Source organism: Pangasianodon hypophthalmus, chromosome 18 (genome assembly GCF_027358585.1).
Source record: "Pangasianodon hypophthalmus isolate fPanHyp1 chromosome 18, fPanHyp1.pri, whole genome shotgun sequence".
Taxonomy (NCBI): Eukaryota; Metazoa; Chordata; class Actinopteri; order Siluriformes; family Pangasiidae; genus Pangasianodon; species Pangasianodon hypophthalmus.
Genome location: NC_069727.1, coordinates 3,100,215 through 3,115,499, shown reverse-complemented (window position 1 = coordinate 3,115,499; position 15,285 = coordinate 3,100,215). Strand labels below are relative to the sequence as shown.

The following is a 15,285-nucleotide window of genomic DNA, read 5'->3' as shown; positions in this document are numbered from 1 at the left end:
CACCAGACAGATTGAACGTGTCACTTTCTGTTACAGAGTGTGTGCAGGACGCACAAACACGCCGCAGCTGCCTCGGTTTTCCTCACCCCGGCGCTGTTAACACCAGAGATGCACGTTAACCGAGCACCTTGTTTTGCTTTAACTCACAAGAATGCAGTGACGAATTCTGGATTCTGATTGGTCAGAAGCTACAAATCACAGCTTGTTCTAATACGTTTCTATAGTAACTTGTACAGTGGGCGTGTAAACATAAACGCGTGTAATCGTTGATATGGTGATATTTTCAGTGAAGACACATTTAACATTTATGGAAGGAGTCTCCAGTGTCAGTGCTTCGTAACTTTTTTCCGACAGAGAATTTTACACTTTGTGAGTCCGTGTATAGCTGCAATAACACAATTTCCTCAATATTAAATGTAACTATAAATGGATAAAGAGAACATATTTTTTTAGTGACTAAAAAAATTGTAATTGTTTCACAAATTACTGTGGTATAAGAGGAATAAAAACACTTAGGAAGTGACTTAGCAGTAATTCTGCTTCGTCACACCTTCCCGTCGCTGATTATTTTCCCGTAACAGCGTGACACTGAGTGATGATGATGACAGAGTTGAACTGTGTATGAAATACAGAGTCATGCTGATTTATTGGGTTATTATTACCGTCTAATCTGTACGTCGTACGGTGTTATGCAAAGTGGGTTCCGCTGCTTATCATAACCTGGGCAATGAACTCGAGAGCTCAGATCAGGTTCCGATAAAGACTGATAGCACGAGACAGAGAGAGAGAGATAAGAGAAAAGAACATTTCTCATATATATATATATATATATATATATATATATATATATATATATATATATATATATATATATGTAAACATCCATACTTGTTTTTTTTTCCGCCAGCAGGCTCTCGACGCTCTCTTCTTGGCCGCGTCCTCTGAGAATTTCTTCTTTACCCCCCTCCCCCTCCTCCGTTCTCCTCCCTCCGTACTTTTTTTTTTTTTTTTCCTCACACGTCGTGACGATTTTGTTCACGTTCTTCTTCACAATGTCATGCCCCGCGCACAGTTATTTCAATCTGGCAGTGGTAAATTTGGCAGCGTGCGGAAAGTGCCAGAATAAATTTGGCTCGCGTTTTGGTTCAAATCAAATTGGACATAAGCACCCACAACACCATCTGTCAGAGAAAAAGAATGCAGAAAAATGTGAAGGGCAACAAATTCAGCGCGAGATAAAGTGACTTTCCTTGTTTATTATCTCACCCGTTTCTCGGCGGGGAATTGAGACGAATTAAATCGCGCGTCGTTTGTGCAAAAAAAAAAAGAACGCTAAAAAAGACGTTCCTGGAGCGCTTTAAATCTAATATGTTATTTTTTACCTCGTTTTTGAAGTGGACTTCAACTTTTTCTTCAGGGATTCTGGAACGTTCTGTCGTTTTCTGCAGGGTTTGAAGCACAAACTCAGCTACACTGACATTACAGCAAAGTCAGCTTCATGTACATTTTATTCACTGTGCTTCAAAAGCATCCAGATTGGAAATTTGGACGTGTACAGTACGTGTAATATAATGCCGTGATTTGTTAATTTGGAAAAAAAATAATTGATGCATAATTTCTTCAGAGATGCAAGGTTTTTTTTTAATGATTTTATTTTTCTTCTCTTTTTTCAGCTTCTTTTTTCCTCTTTATGTTTCCTCATGAGGGAACCTTTAATGTAATAAATGTCAAAAAAAAAAAAAAAAAAAAAAATCACCCATAACTCACATAAAAGCACTCTTTTTTTCCAGACATGTTTTTCCATCTTTTTTTTTTTTATTTTGTTTTAGAAAATTGTCCTTGTTGCCCTGGTGACAAAGGTAAGATCTAAAGAGCGTTTAACTTGCCCTCCATCCATCCATCTCTCTCTCTCTCTCTCTCTCTCTCGGGAAAATGGAAAATGCCGTTTTCGGCATATATGTGTGTTTTGCGCTAACTGTTGCCAAGCATTGCCTTTTTTCCCCAATCGACACACATAATAGAGACTTTTAGCTTTTAACCTTGTGTGGATGTGAATGGCAGCTTTTGACGAGAGCGTTTTTTTTTTTTTTTTTTACTGGATTTGTCTCCTTTTTTCGTCCCTCGCTCTGACGGCTGGCAAGGAGCGAAGAGCTTTGGCATGGACGGTTGAACGGCCTTTAGAAGGAATTTTGAACAAAGTCTGTGGTAGCGACAGCAGTCGCGCATTAATTGATGATCAAGCGCGATTATGATCATCTTTTCATCCGACGAGGGGAAATGTTTGTTTTGGACGTCTCGAACTCGGTTCCTTATTGATCTCGAGAAGTGTTTCAGCCACAAAGGCAGCAGTTAATTAGTGGGTTTAGGAGAGTTACTGCTGTCTCTGGTGTGTGTGTGTATAAATATATAAATATATAAGTGTATATTCTCTATAGAGTCGCACACACACACACGTCTCCAGCTGCAGATAAACTGGATAAAGTGGTGCGGCTGGTGGATAATTGCGTTATTGAGCGGCGATGGGAGCCGTGAATGTGGAGCTTGTTGTGTTTTGGGCCGAGTCGGGGTCTTTCCTCTGAGCTCTCCCTGCTCGCATGGAGCTGGCGTCCGCACACTGCTTCTTTTGTTGTCCTCCGAGAGTCTGCTTCATCCTCCCCTCCTTCTCTATTTTTCCCTTTCTCCTTTCTCTTCCCTCCCTTTTTTTTGCCTCAAAGTGCCTTTCTCTGTCTTTGACTCTCTCTCTCTCTCTCTCTCTCTCTCTCTCTTTCTTTTTCTTTGTTATTAATAATTAATAATAATAATACTCTCCTCTTCATCTTTATGAACTTGGTAATACTTATTACACCACAGCACTGTTGGATTCTGATTAGTCAGAAGCTGTAGATTCATTTTCTGTAACAGCAGCTCTGAGAGTAGCGCAGTTTTATATTAATGCGCTCCTTCTGATACGTTATCGTTTCTATAGTAACAGCTCGCTCACAGGGACTTGTACAGCGGACGCTCCACATAAACGAATTAAAAAAAAGAGTAATTGTTGTTATGGTGAAGTTTTCTTATTGTAAGAAAATGTTTATTTAACGTTTATGGAAGGAGTCTCCAGTGTCAGCGCTTTGTAAAGATACACAGAAGAGAGTCTGATGAGGGAATGACTGTTTATAGCTGCTATAACGTAAGTGAAAATAGGAAATAACCTGTTTTATCAACATGCCACAACAATAAATGTGACTATAACCGGGTAAAAAGTAAATACGGATTGAAATTGTTAACAAATTGCTGTTGGATCAGAGGAATAAAACACCTTAGGATGTGATGATGTAGGAAAAGAATCAACTTAGAGACGGTAACTCTTTGTAGTTGATTATTTTCCTATAACAATACAATACTGTGTGCTTTATTCCTTACTTAATATTATATATATATAAAAATGACATAATGGGGAAAAATTAGGAACAAAGTCTCGCATGTTTAGGTATGAGTCACAGAAACGAAACGTTCTCTAGGTGAAAAATAGAAATGTGGCTTTGAATGAGACGAGACATGGTGATGGAATTGTTTGTGAAGTTTCAGAGAGCGCCAGTGTTTTTGGCACTCGGGGTGAAAAGTTGGCGCTGACTCACACGGGCCACTACAGAGCCACTGATTCCACCGACACCGTCAGCCAGGTGGTCGGCCATTTTGGCTCGACCTGTAGCCAGCTGCTGGATTTAATGAATCCCAGTAATACCCCATAATTCACCTGTGATTGTCACATCGACTGAGAGACCTTCTGCTGATTGTAGTCTTCATTTTCGTCCTTATTTTCTTCCTCCATGTTTGACTTACACTAATGTGAGAGGATAAATTGTATTAAATAAAGCTGACCTGACTTGAAACGCACACACACACACACACACACACACACAGCTTGTGTTTTTTTCCTGAAATGCCCACACCCTGTCACCTCTACACCACATTACAGGTCTCACCCCTCATTTTATAACAGCCACACACACACACACACACACACACACACACATGTTTCCACCCTGCTTCCCCATACAGAGCTCTATAGTAGTCCTGTGAATGGCTGTATTTACGTACAGCCAGCATCACAAGGTGCACATACATATGATCGTCTAGCGCACACATTTCTGCTACAGTGACACAATTCATGAAACAAAAGTGCAATACATATATAATATATATGTATATTTAAACTTTTTTTGTGAATTGTGCTTATTTGGGACTCAATGATTACGTAGACCAGGGGTGCACATACTTTTGGAAGACACCGTGGATCACTTCATGCATGGAGAAATATATGTATATCTGGACACCTTCGATGATCACATGATCACAGAGTTTATCCATACGTACATACATAAAAAATGTATTAAATAAAGATATAGAACTTCTTATTGATTGATTGATTGATTGATTGATTGGTGCCATTAAAGCTTTTCTTTCTGGAAATTTCCACCAACAAATAGATAATTATTTTCCATCCCTGAATAAATGTATATAATTATCTCACATAGTGTCATATGGGCAACATCTCCAAAGAACAAATTGTTTTCGTTTTTTTTTTATAAAGAACGAATGAAAAGAGAGAGAGCAGAAAGTGGCATGAAAGGAAGGCAGAGCCATCAGCGAGACGCTTCCGGCTCCTTCCATTCGGCAAAATAAAGATTCCCCGCTGTGAGCTGTCATGAAACCAGAAGCCTTTCCCATTTGTATTAATGGTTAAAGTGGAGCTGCTGTCACCAGGACAATGACGGCCGTGTTAATAAATATAAATATTAACTATTAAGGTGTAGCAGAGAGAGAGAGAGAGAGAGAGAGAGAGAGGGGAAGGTCAGAGCAATCGAGTGGCCATTTGGTGGCCCTTTTCACGTGTCACAGCTCTCCGGCTTAAAAGCCTCCGTCATTGTTACACACAGATGGATGCAAGAGGGTGAGAGAGCAATACAAAGAGTGAAAGAGAGAGAAAGAGAGGGAGAGAGAGAGAGAGAGAGAGAGAGAGAGAAAGGCTAATAACACCTGTTGGACCACGGGGAGACAGCTGTCAGGAACAAGAGCGCAACTGACGGGGACCAGCGGGCAGATAGCGACTGTGTGTGTGTGTGTGTGTGTGTGTGTGTGTGTGTGTGTGTGTGTGTGTGTGTCCACCTGGGGCCTGTAATCTGTATCAGTCGCAAAAGCTTCAGGTTAGTATTCAGCGTTATGAGCTGCAACCGAATTACTAATGGTGCCACCTGGTGTTTTTGTTCCTCTCCACCGCTAAGTGTGTGTGTGTGTGTGTGTGTGTGTGTGTCTAACTGTGGGCATGTAATAAGCTCTTTATAGGGACCAAATGATCAAAATATGGCATGTTTTTGATGTTGTGAAGACATCTGGACAGTTACAAATGATTTTTTTTTTTTTTAAAAAAAGCTTTTTAATTCAAAAAAAGGAAACAAACAAAAATTTGTTTTTTATATATATAGATATTAAATGAGACAAAAATTACAGTTGGCTATTACAGAAAGGTCCGAGTCTGATGAAGTCATGTTTAGCTAAATTAACACACAGAGTCAATGAAATACATTAAGTGTGTGTGTGTGTGTGTGTGCGTGTGTGTGTGTGTGTGTGTGTGTGTGTGTCTATTTCTCATTTCAAAGGTCAATACATTTTTACATGTACATCCACATCGGCATAAAGATAATGCCTATTGTGTGTGTGTGTGTGTGTGTGTGTGTGTGTGTGTATGTGTGTGAGAGAGATTATATAGGTTGCATAAATGTTCGTAGTCATGCGGATGGACATCTGCTCCTTTGGCAGCACCTTGAGGGCTGAAACCATGTGATTACAGACAATTGAGAGAGAAAGAACAAGAGATAAAGAGAGAGAGATAAAGAGAGAGAGAGAGAGAGAGAGAATAATAAAGAGCATACAACCCACAGAGACAGTAAGCTTATTTTAAAAGAGAGAAAAAACTCAACACAGAAATGTTACATTGTGATGTGTGTGTGTGTGTGTGTGTGTGTGTGTGTGTGTGATGGAACACTAGCGTTAAAGGAATAGTCCAACACTCTTAAACACAATCTATATTTACTGCATCTGTAGTGTGTGTGTGTGATTATTATACACAATCATTTCCACACTTTTCCCAGTAGTGAGAAAAAAACCAGAGGATACATTTACGTGAATCTCACGTATAATAGAAGTCTAAGGGCAGATGTTAAATCTGTTAATAAACGATTATGCAAACATTTTGTGGGAGTGTTCTGTCAAACGGCTTTGCAAATTAATCTCTTAATTAATCGCGTTAATTAATTTTAAACTATTACAATGCTAGTTATGATCATTGTCGTTATATTTTATACATTTATTGACACATTTCAGCAACTGCCCCAAGACTTTTCTTTGAAAAACAGGGACGAATTAGTGCTTTTACATTTACAGTCGAGTTACCGTAACTGATACGACAAAATCATAGAAAAAACACAAAAACACTTAAAACTCATTTATAATGGGAGTCTAAGGGCAGTTGTCATGGCATTAATTACAAATATTTTAATGAATTGTTCAATCCAAGCTTTAAATCCAAGAAACCAAGCTATAATTTCTCCTATTGGAGAATAAACTACGTTTTCAAAGTGAAAATTTGTAGCTGCGTGTCGCTAATGTAGACAGATGGCGCATGGATACGACAGATCGTTTGAGAAAGTGTAAAGCGACCGGAACTACTTTTTACTGTGTTGTTCCCATGTTGCGCACTTGGACAAGACTTCAGCTTGATGCTAACATCTTTAGTAAGACTTTCTCTTGTCTGAACACCTTCCAGAGTCGTGGTTATAATAATTTTTTATATTGTCATGTATTTTAATTATGTTTACAGACGTTCATTTGAGAAAGCAACATTTTGGTGATGAGGAACTACTTTTTTATTTTGTATATTATCAATGGAGTTAACAAAGCTGATATGACAAAATCTTGGGAAAGGTGTACTTTAAATCTTTATAGTTTATCGTATCGGACAGTAAACTACTTTTCAAAGTGGAAATTTGTAGTTATGTGTCACTAACAGAGATTGAAGGCGTATGGATACGACAAAAAGTTTGAGAAAGAGTAAAGTTACCGGAACTACTTTTTAACCACTCCAGTGTTGGAAATTTGTCTGATCTCTGAACAAATGAAAAAGCTTTACAGCCCTCTTTATAACAACGTGTGTATATTTTATATATAATGTGTGTTGTTTATTTTAAACATTTCTAGAATTTAACAACTGCCCCTAGGAGTCCATTCTTAAATGTATTTCGAGAAAACTATTTCCGTTGAGCGGAAGGGAAGAGTTAGTGCTTTTACATTTCCAGTGATGTTAGCTTAGCTTAGACGATGAAATCTTAAATCTTAAAAAGTGTACTAAAGAAAATAACCTGTTTACACATTTGTAATGGAAGTCAAAGGGCAGATGTTCTAGCATCAGTAATGAATATTTTAATGAATTCTGTTTTTGTTTTTTCTGTTTGTTTGTTCTCTAATTGCAAAGTGTCCTTGGGTATGAGAAAGGTGCTATCTAAATTAAACATTATTATTATTACAAATCTTAAGAGTTTGTCATATCAGAGAGTTTTCCAAGTATTTTCAAGTTTGTAGTCGTGTGTCAGTAATGAAGTTTGGTGGCGTATGGATATGACTAAACCTTTAAGAAAGTGTTAAGTAACTGGGAACTACTTTTTTACTCGATTGCTCCAGTGTTGGAAATTTGTCTTTACACTACTAGTTACTCTATTATGTGTTATATAGTCATGTATGTTAAACATTTCTTGACAACTGACCCTAAGCCTTCATTCGAGGAAAACAAATTCTCCATGGAGAGGAACTACTTTTTCAAAGGGAAGAATGAGTGATTTAAGTTTATAATGGAAGTCTAAGGGCAGATGTTTAATGACTTCTTGAACAGAAGTTTTTTTTTTTTTTTTTTTTCTGGAAATGAAGCTCCAAATCTTTAAAATTTGTCCTATCAAAGAGCAGACTCCTTTTTTAATTAATAATGTGTCTCTAACATAGACTAATGGCGTATGGATATGACAAAACGTTTGAGAAAGTAACCGGAACTACTTTTTACTGTGTTGCTCCAGTGTTGGAACGTTCTCGTCTTCACACCTTTAGAGTGTTAGTGTTAGTTACAATAAGTTGTGTTCTACAGTATATTTACGTATTTTAAACATTTATTGACAGACATCAGCAACTGCCCCTAGACGTTCACGATTAATTACTTTTGCATCGACTCATTTTCTCAGTGTTGGGAAACATGTTGAAAATGTTCTATGTGATAATCTCACATACGGTACAGATACAGTGGACACTGATAAGGTAGAAAATGGAGGAGTATTCCTTTAATTTAGCTCTGTACTGAGTATCTGGCCTTCTACTCTCTCTCTCCCTCTCTCTCTCTCTCTCTCTCTCTCTCTCTCTCGTTGAATCCGCTCGTCCTTGGCAGGTCAGTAATTAGCGTGTTTTGCGGGAGCCGGGGGTCTGCGTGGCGTATTAGAAAAACAAAGCGCCAAGCTCGATAATGTGTCCATTGTGGTGGTGCATTAAGAGGCTCTTTGTGTGAGCTGGAGCACAGGGCTAATGATTGGCTAACAGCAGGTGAGGAAGCAGTGTCTCTCTCTCTCTCTCTCTCCCTCTCTCTCTCTCTCTCTCTCTCTCTCTCTCTGTTTCCCTCCATCCTCTCTTCTTCCCACCCCGCTGTTGCTGCCATTAGAGAGACGAGCCTTTATTACAGCAAATGGACTTTAAATGAGCTTTATTGTGATGTGGCCTGCCTTTGCTTGATTCTCTCTCTCTCTCTCGCTCTCTCTCTCTCTCTCTAACTCTCTTTCCTTCTCTTTGTCTCTCGCCCCACAGAGGCCCCCAGCATTGAGAGGCTTCTGTCCAAGGATTGGAAGGACAAGCTGCTCGCGATGGGCTCTGGTCACTTCGGAGAGATCAAAGGTAAACAGGAAGACATTTACGTCACATGCATCAGTGTGTGTGTGTGTGTGTGTGTGTGTGTGTGTCTACAGTATCCATCTCTGCTGCACACTCAGACACATTAGTGCATTAGTCGCTCCATAAAATGCGCCACCTGTTTTGTGTTGCTCTTAATAGAACAACGGCACAAACATTGATTCGTTTGCTCACACACAGCTTTTTTTTTTCACGCTGACTTTTTTTTCAACACCTGCTCGTGTCATCAGTTCGCCAAAAGTTTCTTTGTCTCGAGAAAAGTTGTCTTCTTTAAAGCCTCTAACGTCGGCTTGTTAACGAGCCTTGCTAAGCAACCGCTGCTCCCACGTTAGCATGGTTAATGATACACCATGTCAGGTCACCGAACACGTGTTCTACGCTGTTAACGTTAGCGCTGATGGTTTTGATGTGCTTCCTGTGGGTTAGCAGGCTAAACTCTAAGCGCAGGAGCGAAAACGGCCTTCACTCAGTGCCTCAGAAACGTTTGATCAAAGCGAGACAGATTGCACTCTGGGTAAGAAGAAGGGATTCATTGATCAGGTGCAGGAGCCCTGCTGAGGAGACATTTCTCCAGGAGAGCATCCCTGCTAGGAGAGGGAACTGCACGTGTGTGTGTGTGTGTGTGTGTTCATTACAAAACATTCTAGGCCTATCATTTCTCTTTAAAATTTGTATTCAGATATTAATAAGCCGGACAAGAGCAGGAGTGCTACAGAACGTTGTCAGAACGTTGTCAGAACGTTTTCAGAACGTTATGTTTGCAGCAGCTTTTGGTTAAGTCATATTTTCTGAGAACGTTTTTAATCTAACAGTTATAAACGCTTCTACAACGTTACGGCAACATTTTTAGTCGCAGGATTATTAACTCTAACATGAGGTTAGTGTCAACGGGAACGATGTGTGAGCAACGTTCGTATAACATTGTGAAGCAAATGTATGTAGTGCGTTATGGATTATTTTTCTAAACCGCAGCGCTGTTGAATTCTCAAATCTGATTGGTCAGAAGGTGTCGATCAATATTCAACAATGTATTATCATCAATCGATAAAAGCTGTAGTGTTTCTGTACATTTTCCAACATCTTCAGGATAGAGGAGTTTATGGTTATTTTGCGATTTCTCAGAAACATAACAAGGCGTGTCGTTTTTTGGGTTATTTTTTTGTCTTAACTTTAAGCAAGAGGAAAAAATAGAGGCTGGTGAGTGTTTTACGCCTTAGCTAGATGTTCTCTGGAATCATGTCAGAGACCACAGCGCAGTTAAATTCTCAAATCTGATTGGTCAGAAGGTGTCGATTAATATTCAACAACGTATTATCATCAATCGATACGTTTTCTGCAAGGAAACATTTATTTAATGTTTATGGAAGGAGTCTCCAGTGTCAGTGGTAAAGCTGTATTTTTTCCGTAGGTTTTTTAACATCTTCAGGATAGAGGAGTTTACGTTTATCTTGCGATTTCTCGGAAACATAATAAGACGTGTTGGTTTTTTGGGTTATTTTGTTTGTCTTGACTTGACAAGAGGAAAAAATAGAGGCTGGTGAGTGTTTTATGCCTTAGCTAGATGTTCTCTGGAATCACGTGAGAGAAGTGTGTCAGAGATCAGATCAGTTGTGCCGACACAGAAAGCTGTTTAATGCTCTCTCTCTCTCTCTCTCTCTCTCCCTCTCTCTCGCTCGCTCGCTCTAACTCCACACCTCAGTGCGGTGCTTCAGGGAGATATTTGTTAAGTCTGGTCATTAATTAGGGGCGTGGGCTGCTTGACAGCTATTACGTCGTTACAGATTGGTTAATTACCGCCGCCTGTGATACGCAGAGGCTCTGAGACGCAGCCTGAGGATGTTTGGAAGCAGAGGAAACTGCTTATTGATCCTCGCCTCTGTACTCTCAACAGCCAAGTACAAAGCCATTGGTCATGATTGATGAGAGCTGAGTTTTTTCATCTGTGTGTGTGTGTGTGTGTGTGAGATACAGTAAAAAAAAAAAGTCTCATACTGTGATACTTGGAGACACTCTACACCTATCAGGTTAATGGGATGTTAACTAATAAGGAATCATGGATGAAGTGTGTATTATTAAATCCATGTTTCAGCACATTTTATACCAGTTTATATTTTGCAGCTGTTTACAGATGTGTTTTATTACATGTCATGTTTTTTTTTACGTGTCATGTTTTTAACAAAGATCTGATTACAATTTTTTTTAAAAAATCCAAAATGCAAGAGAGTAGACGTGCGAACGTTAGAACAAATATTACAGCAACTTTCCCACTGGAATATTGTCGAAATTTAGAGAAACGTTTTTATTTTGAGATTAAAAGTGGTATTTTGGTAAACGTTCTTATTTTGCGATTCTTAGTCATTCTCATTTGCATAATTTCAAACAAACATCTCATTATTGTAAAGTACTCAATCATATTTTTCATAAAATGTATCATTATTGATAGTTACTGAGTCGTACACACGCACACACTGAAATTATACTACGTCATAATTTTTAATGTTTTCATTATTTTAAGATGCAAAGTTATAATCAAGTTAGAGCTTTGTAACTGATTATAGTTTATTTTTATTAAAGGACTAAAATTAATTATATTATTTTTAAAGATTAATGACAGCTTTGCCTTTAAAAACCTTTGGTGGGGGGGAGGGGGGGGGGGAGGGTTCAATGATATTTCTGTGTTATTAAAAATGTTTTTAAAAATATATATTTAGCATATTTTTGGACGAGTTATGAAATGAAAGCATTCGGTACAGATGAGTTAACGACTAACTCGTAAATGACAAAGGGGGTTAATGTTATAAAATTACAAATGATATCTGAAAAAAAACACAATTTTCGACATAATTCATCACAATATCAATATAATTGACATAATTTATTATAATATCAATATTATTATGATGTAACTTATAGATATTATGATGCAATATTATGAAAAATAGATATTACTATAGAGATTCATCACGATATCGATACTATGATATAATTAATCACATCAATGTTATTATGACACCAATTTATTACAATATTGATACTGTGATATAATGAGTCACAATATTGACAATACTATGATGCAGTGTATCACAGTATAAATATTACCATGATGTCACATATCACAATTGATATTAATATGACAATTAATAGTAATAATGCGTAAATAATACGTTAATAATGCATCGCAGTATCAGAGTGATGATCCCATGATGTAACTAATCACAATGGCGATGATATTATGACGCACTTGATCACGATATCGATACTATTATTATATACAATATTGATATTTTGATGTGACTATTAACAATGTCATGATTAATCACGACAAAATTATGGCGCAATTTATCACAGTATCTGATGTATGTATGATGTAAGTAATCACAATACTAATGTTATTATTACGAAATTCATTACAATATCAACATTATGATGTGATTTATCGTGATATCAGTGTTACTTTGATGTAACTACTCACAGCATCATTATTATTATGATGCATTTTATCAAGATATCGATACTATGATGTAACTAATCACAATATCTGCATTTCTTTGAGTAATTTATCACAGTCTCAATATTACTATGATGTAATTTGTCACACTAAGGCTGTCATCACATAATTTATCATGATATGGATATTATTATGGCAAATTATCACAATTATCACAATATTCCAGTCATATCAGCCACTCAGTTACACACGTGTTCTCTGAGAGAGAGTACCACCCTAAAGACTAATGTCTGTATCGTAAAGGCTAGTGTAGTACCTTTTTCTCTGACAATGGAGCGTGTGTGTGTGTGTGTGTGTGTGTGTGTTTATTCTACGTGAAGAATCCCTCCACTATTTCACTTCTCCTTGTGTTTTGTCTTTATTAGTCCCGTCTCTATGAATAAGCGACCCACAGAGATCCTTTCAGCTGCAGCAGAGATCCGCTGAACGAGAGAAAGCTTTCTTTGATCCACTCCGTCTCTCTCTCTCTGTCTCTCTCTCTCTCTCTCCCTCTGGAAGACTCGTCACTTTCCGCACAAGCCCCCCTCTTGTACAGCGAGGCTGAATTTTCGGCTCGGCTTCGGGCTCCGCACCCGTGTGTGAAAAGCCCCAGTCTCTGAGCTGTTAAGGACAGCCGCTGGGTTATTTTTCCAACGGGCCACCCCTGACAGTCGCCTTTATTGTTCATTGTTCAGTGTGTGTGTGTGTGTGTGTGTGTGTGTGTGTAAGAGGGGGGTGGACAAATGGAGCATACTCTCACCTTCCTGTGGGGGGCATGAGGTCAGGTCAGCTCCTGTGACTCCCTCGTTTTTCTCCCTTTTTTCCTCATCTGTTTTCCCCCGGTGAGGAATGTGGCCCCTCTCAAGGTAGAGGCAGGGAACAAAGGGGGATTGTCCACCGTGTGTGTGTGTGTGTGTGTGTGTGTGTGTGTGTGTTTGAGGGGAGGTGTAGCTTATAGAAGTGACCTGAAATCCATAGACCTACTTAGACACATTTGCTCTGGAACACCATAGTAGTGTGTTGCATCATTCACACACACACACACACACACACACACACACACAGAGGTTGTCTTCTGGATCACTCACACACTCTAGTGAATGACTGAAAGAATGAATGACTTTCGAAAGAAAGAAAGAAAGAAAGAAAGATGTGACCTGAAATCCATGGACCTACTTAGACACATTTGTTCTGGAACACCGTGGTAATGTCTCTCTCTCTTTCACACACACACACACACACACACACACACACACACTAACCCTAGTGGATGATTTAACTCTTCCTTTCCTACTACATCACCTCAAACAAGGGTCACAGGTCACTCTGGCGCCAAATCCAGCACTGCCTCCAGAGGTATGGTGTGGATCCTAAAAGCCTGGCTGATCTCTGACCTCTGACCCCTGACCCCTGCAGGTACCCCGGACAGCCTGGCGGAGAAGGAGAGGCAGCTGATGGGGATGATCAGCCAGCTGAGCAGCCTGAGGGAGCAGCTGTTAGCCGCCCACGAGGAGCAGAAGAAGCTGGCCGCCTCGCAGATCGAGAAACAGAGACAGCAGATGGAGCTGGCCAAGCAGCAGCAAGACCAGGTATATATACACACACACACACACACACACACACACACACACACGGGCAAACACAGGCGCATATATATATACACACACACACACACGGGCAAACACAGGCGTATATATACACACACACACACAAGCACACACAGGTGCATACACGGGCACGCACACAGGTGCATACACACAAACGGGCACACACACAGGTGCATACACACAAACGGGCACACACACAGGTGCATACACACACGGGCACACACACACACGGACACACACACAGGCGCAGGCGCACACACGGGTGCAGACACACACACACACGGGCGCACACATGGGTGCAGACACACACGGGCACACACACGGGCACACACATGGGTGCAAACACACACACGGGCACGGACACACACATGGGTGCAAACACACACACGGGCACGCACATGGGCGCAGACACACACACGGGCACAAACACACACAGGCGTGCACACACAAGTGCACACACACACATACACACACAAGCCCACACAAGCGGGCAACCACACAGAAACACTAACACAACTCTTACAGAATTGACAAAAACAAAATCACACACACATACGGCCACACACACGTACAGAAACACTTATACACTTACACACTTAGACACACAGAATTATACTCTTACACACTTACACTTACACACATACAATGTTACAGACTTACACACACATACACACTTTCACAATTCAAGACCTGTTCTCTTACAGACTTACTGTAAACAAAATCACACACACATGCAGCCACACACACGTACAGAAACACTTACACACTTACGCACTTATACACTTATACATTTAAATAAAATCACACACACATCTACTGTTACCATTAGCACACAGTGACATGTACGTGTGTTTCGGGTGGACACACTCAGCATACATGTGTATTTCTCTGGAAACACACACATACACACACACACACACACACACACACAAAGCCCACATTGTGTGGGGAGGATAAACAGAACTCGGCATAAAACACTGCACAATTATCAGTATAAAATGAGAGGAATGGGTGTGTGTACCAGCACACTGCACACACACATGCAGACTGCGGTCATGGAGCTGTGTGTGCGTGTGTGTGTGTGTGTGTGTGTGTGTGTGTGTGTGTGTGTGTGTGTGTGGAGGAGAGAGGGAGAACATTCCAGACCCCTCCAGCACAGGATGAAGCTATTTGCATAGAGAAGAGGCTTTTGGAGCTTTGTTGTGTGTGAAGTAG

The 15,285-nt window shown here is 39.8% G+C and overlaps 1 protein-coding gene across 8 annotated transcripts in view; it reads left to right on the top strand.

The window, feature by feature from the left end:
* sox5 (SRY-box transcription factor 5) overlaps positions 1–15,285 on the top strand; it is a 242,769-nt gene that overhangs the window by 182,357 nt on the left and 45,127 nt on the right. For all 8 annotated transcript variants that reach the window (XM_053241889.1, XM_053241886.1, XM_053241887.1 and 5 more), the window contains 2 exons: positions 8,875–8,961; positions 13,880–14,052. In XM_053241889.1, the coding sequence (XP_053097864.1) occupies positions 8,875–8,961; positions 13,880–14,052 (260 nt within the window). The remainder of the gene's footprint in view (positions 1–8,874; positions 8,962–13,879; positions 14,053–15,285) is intronic.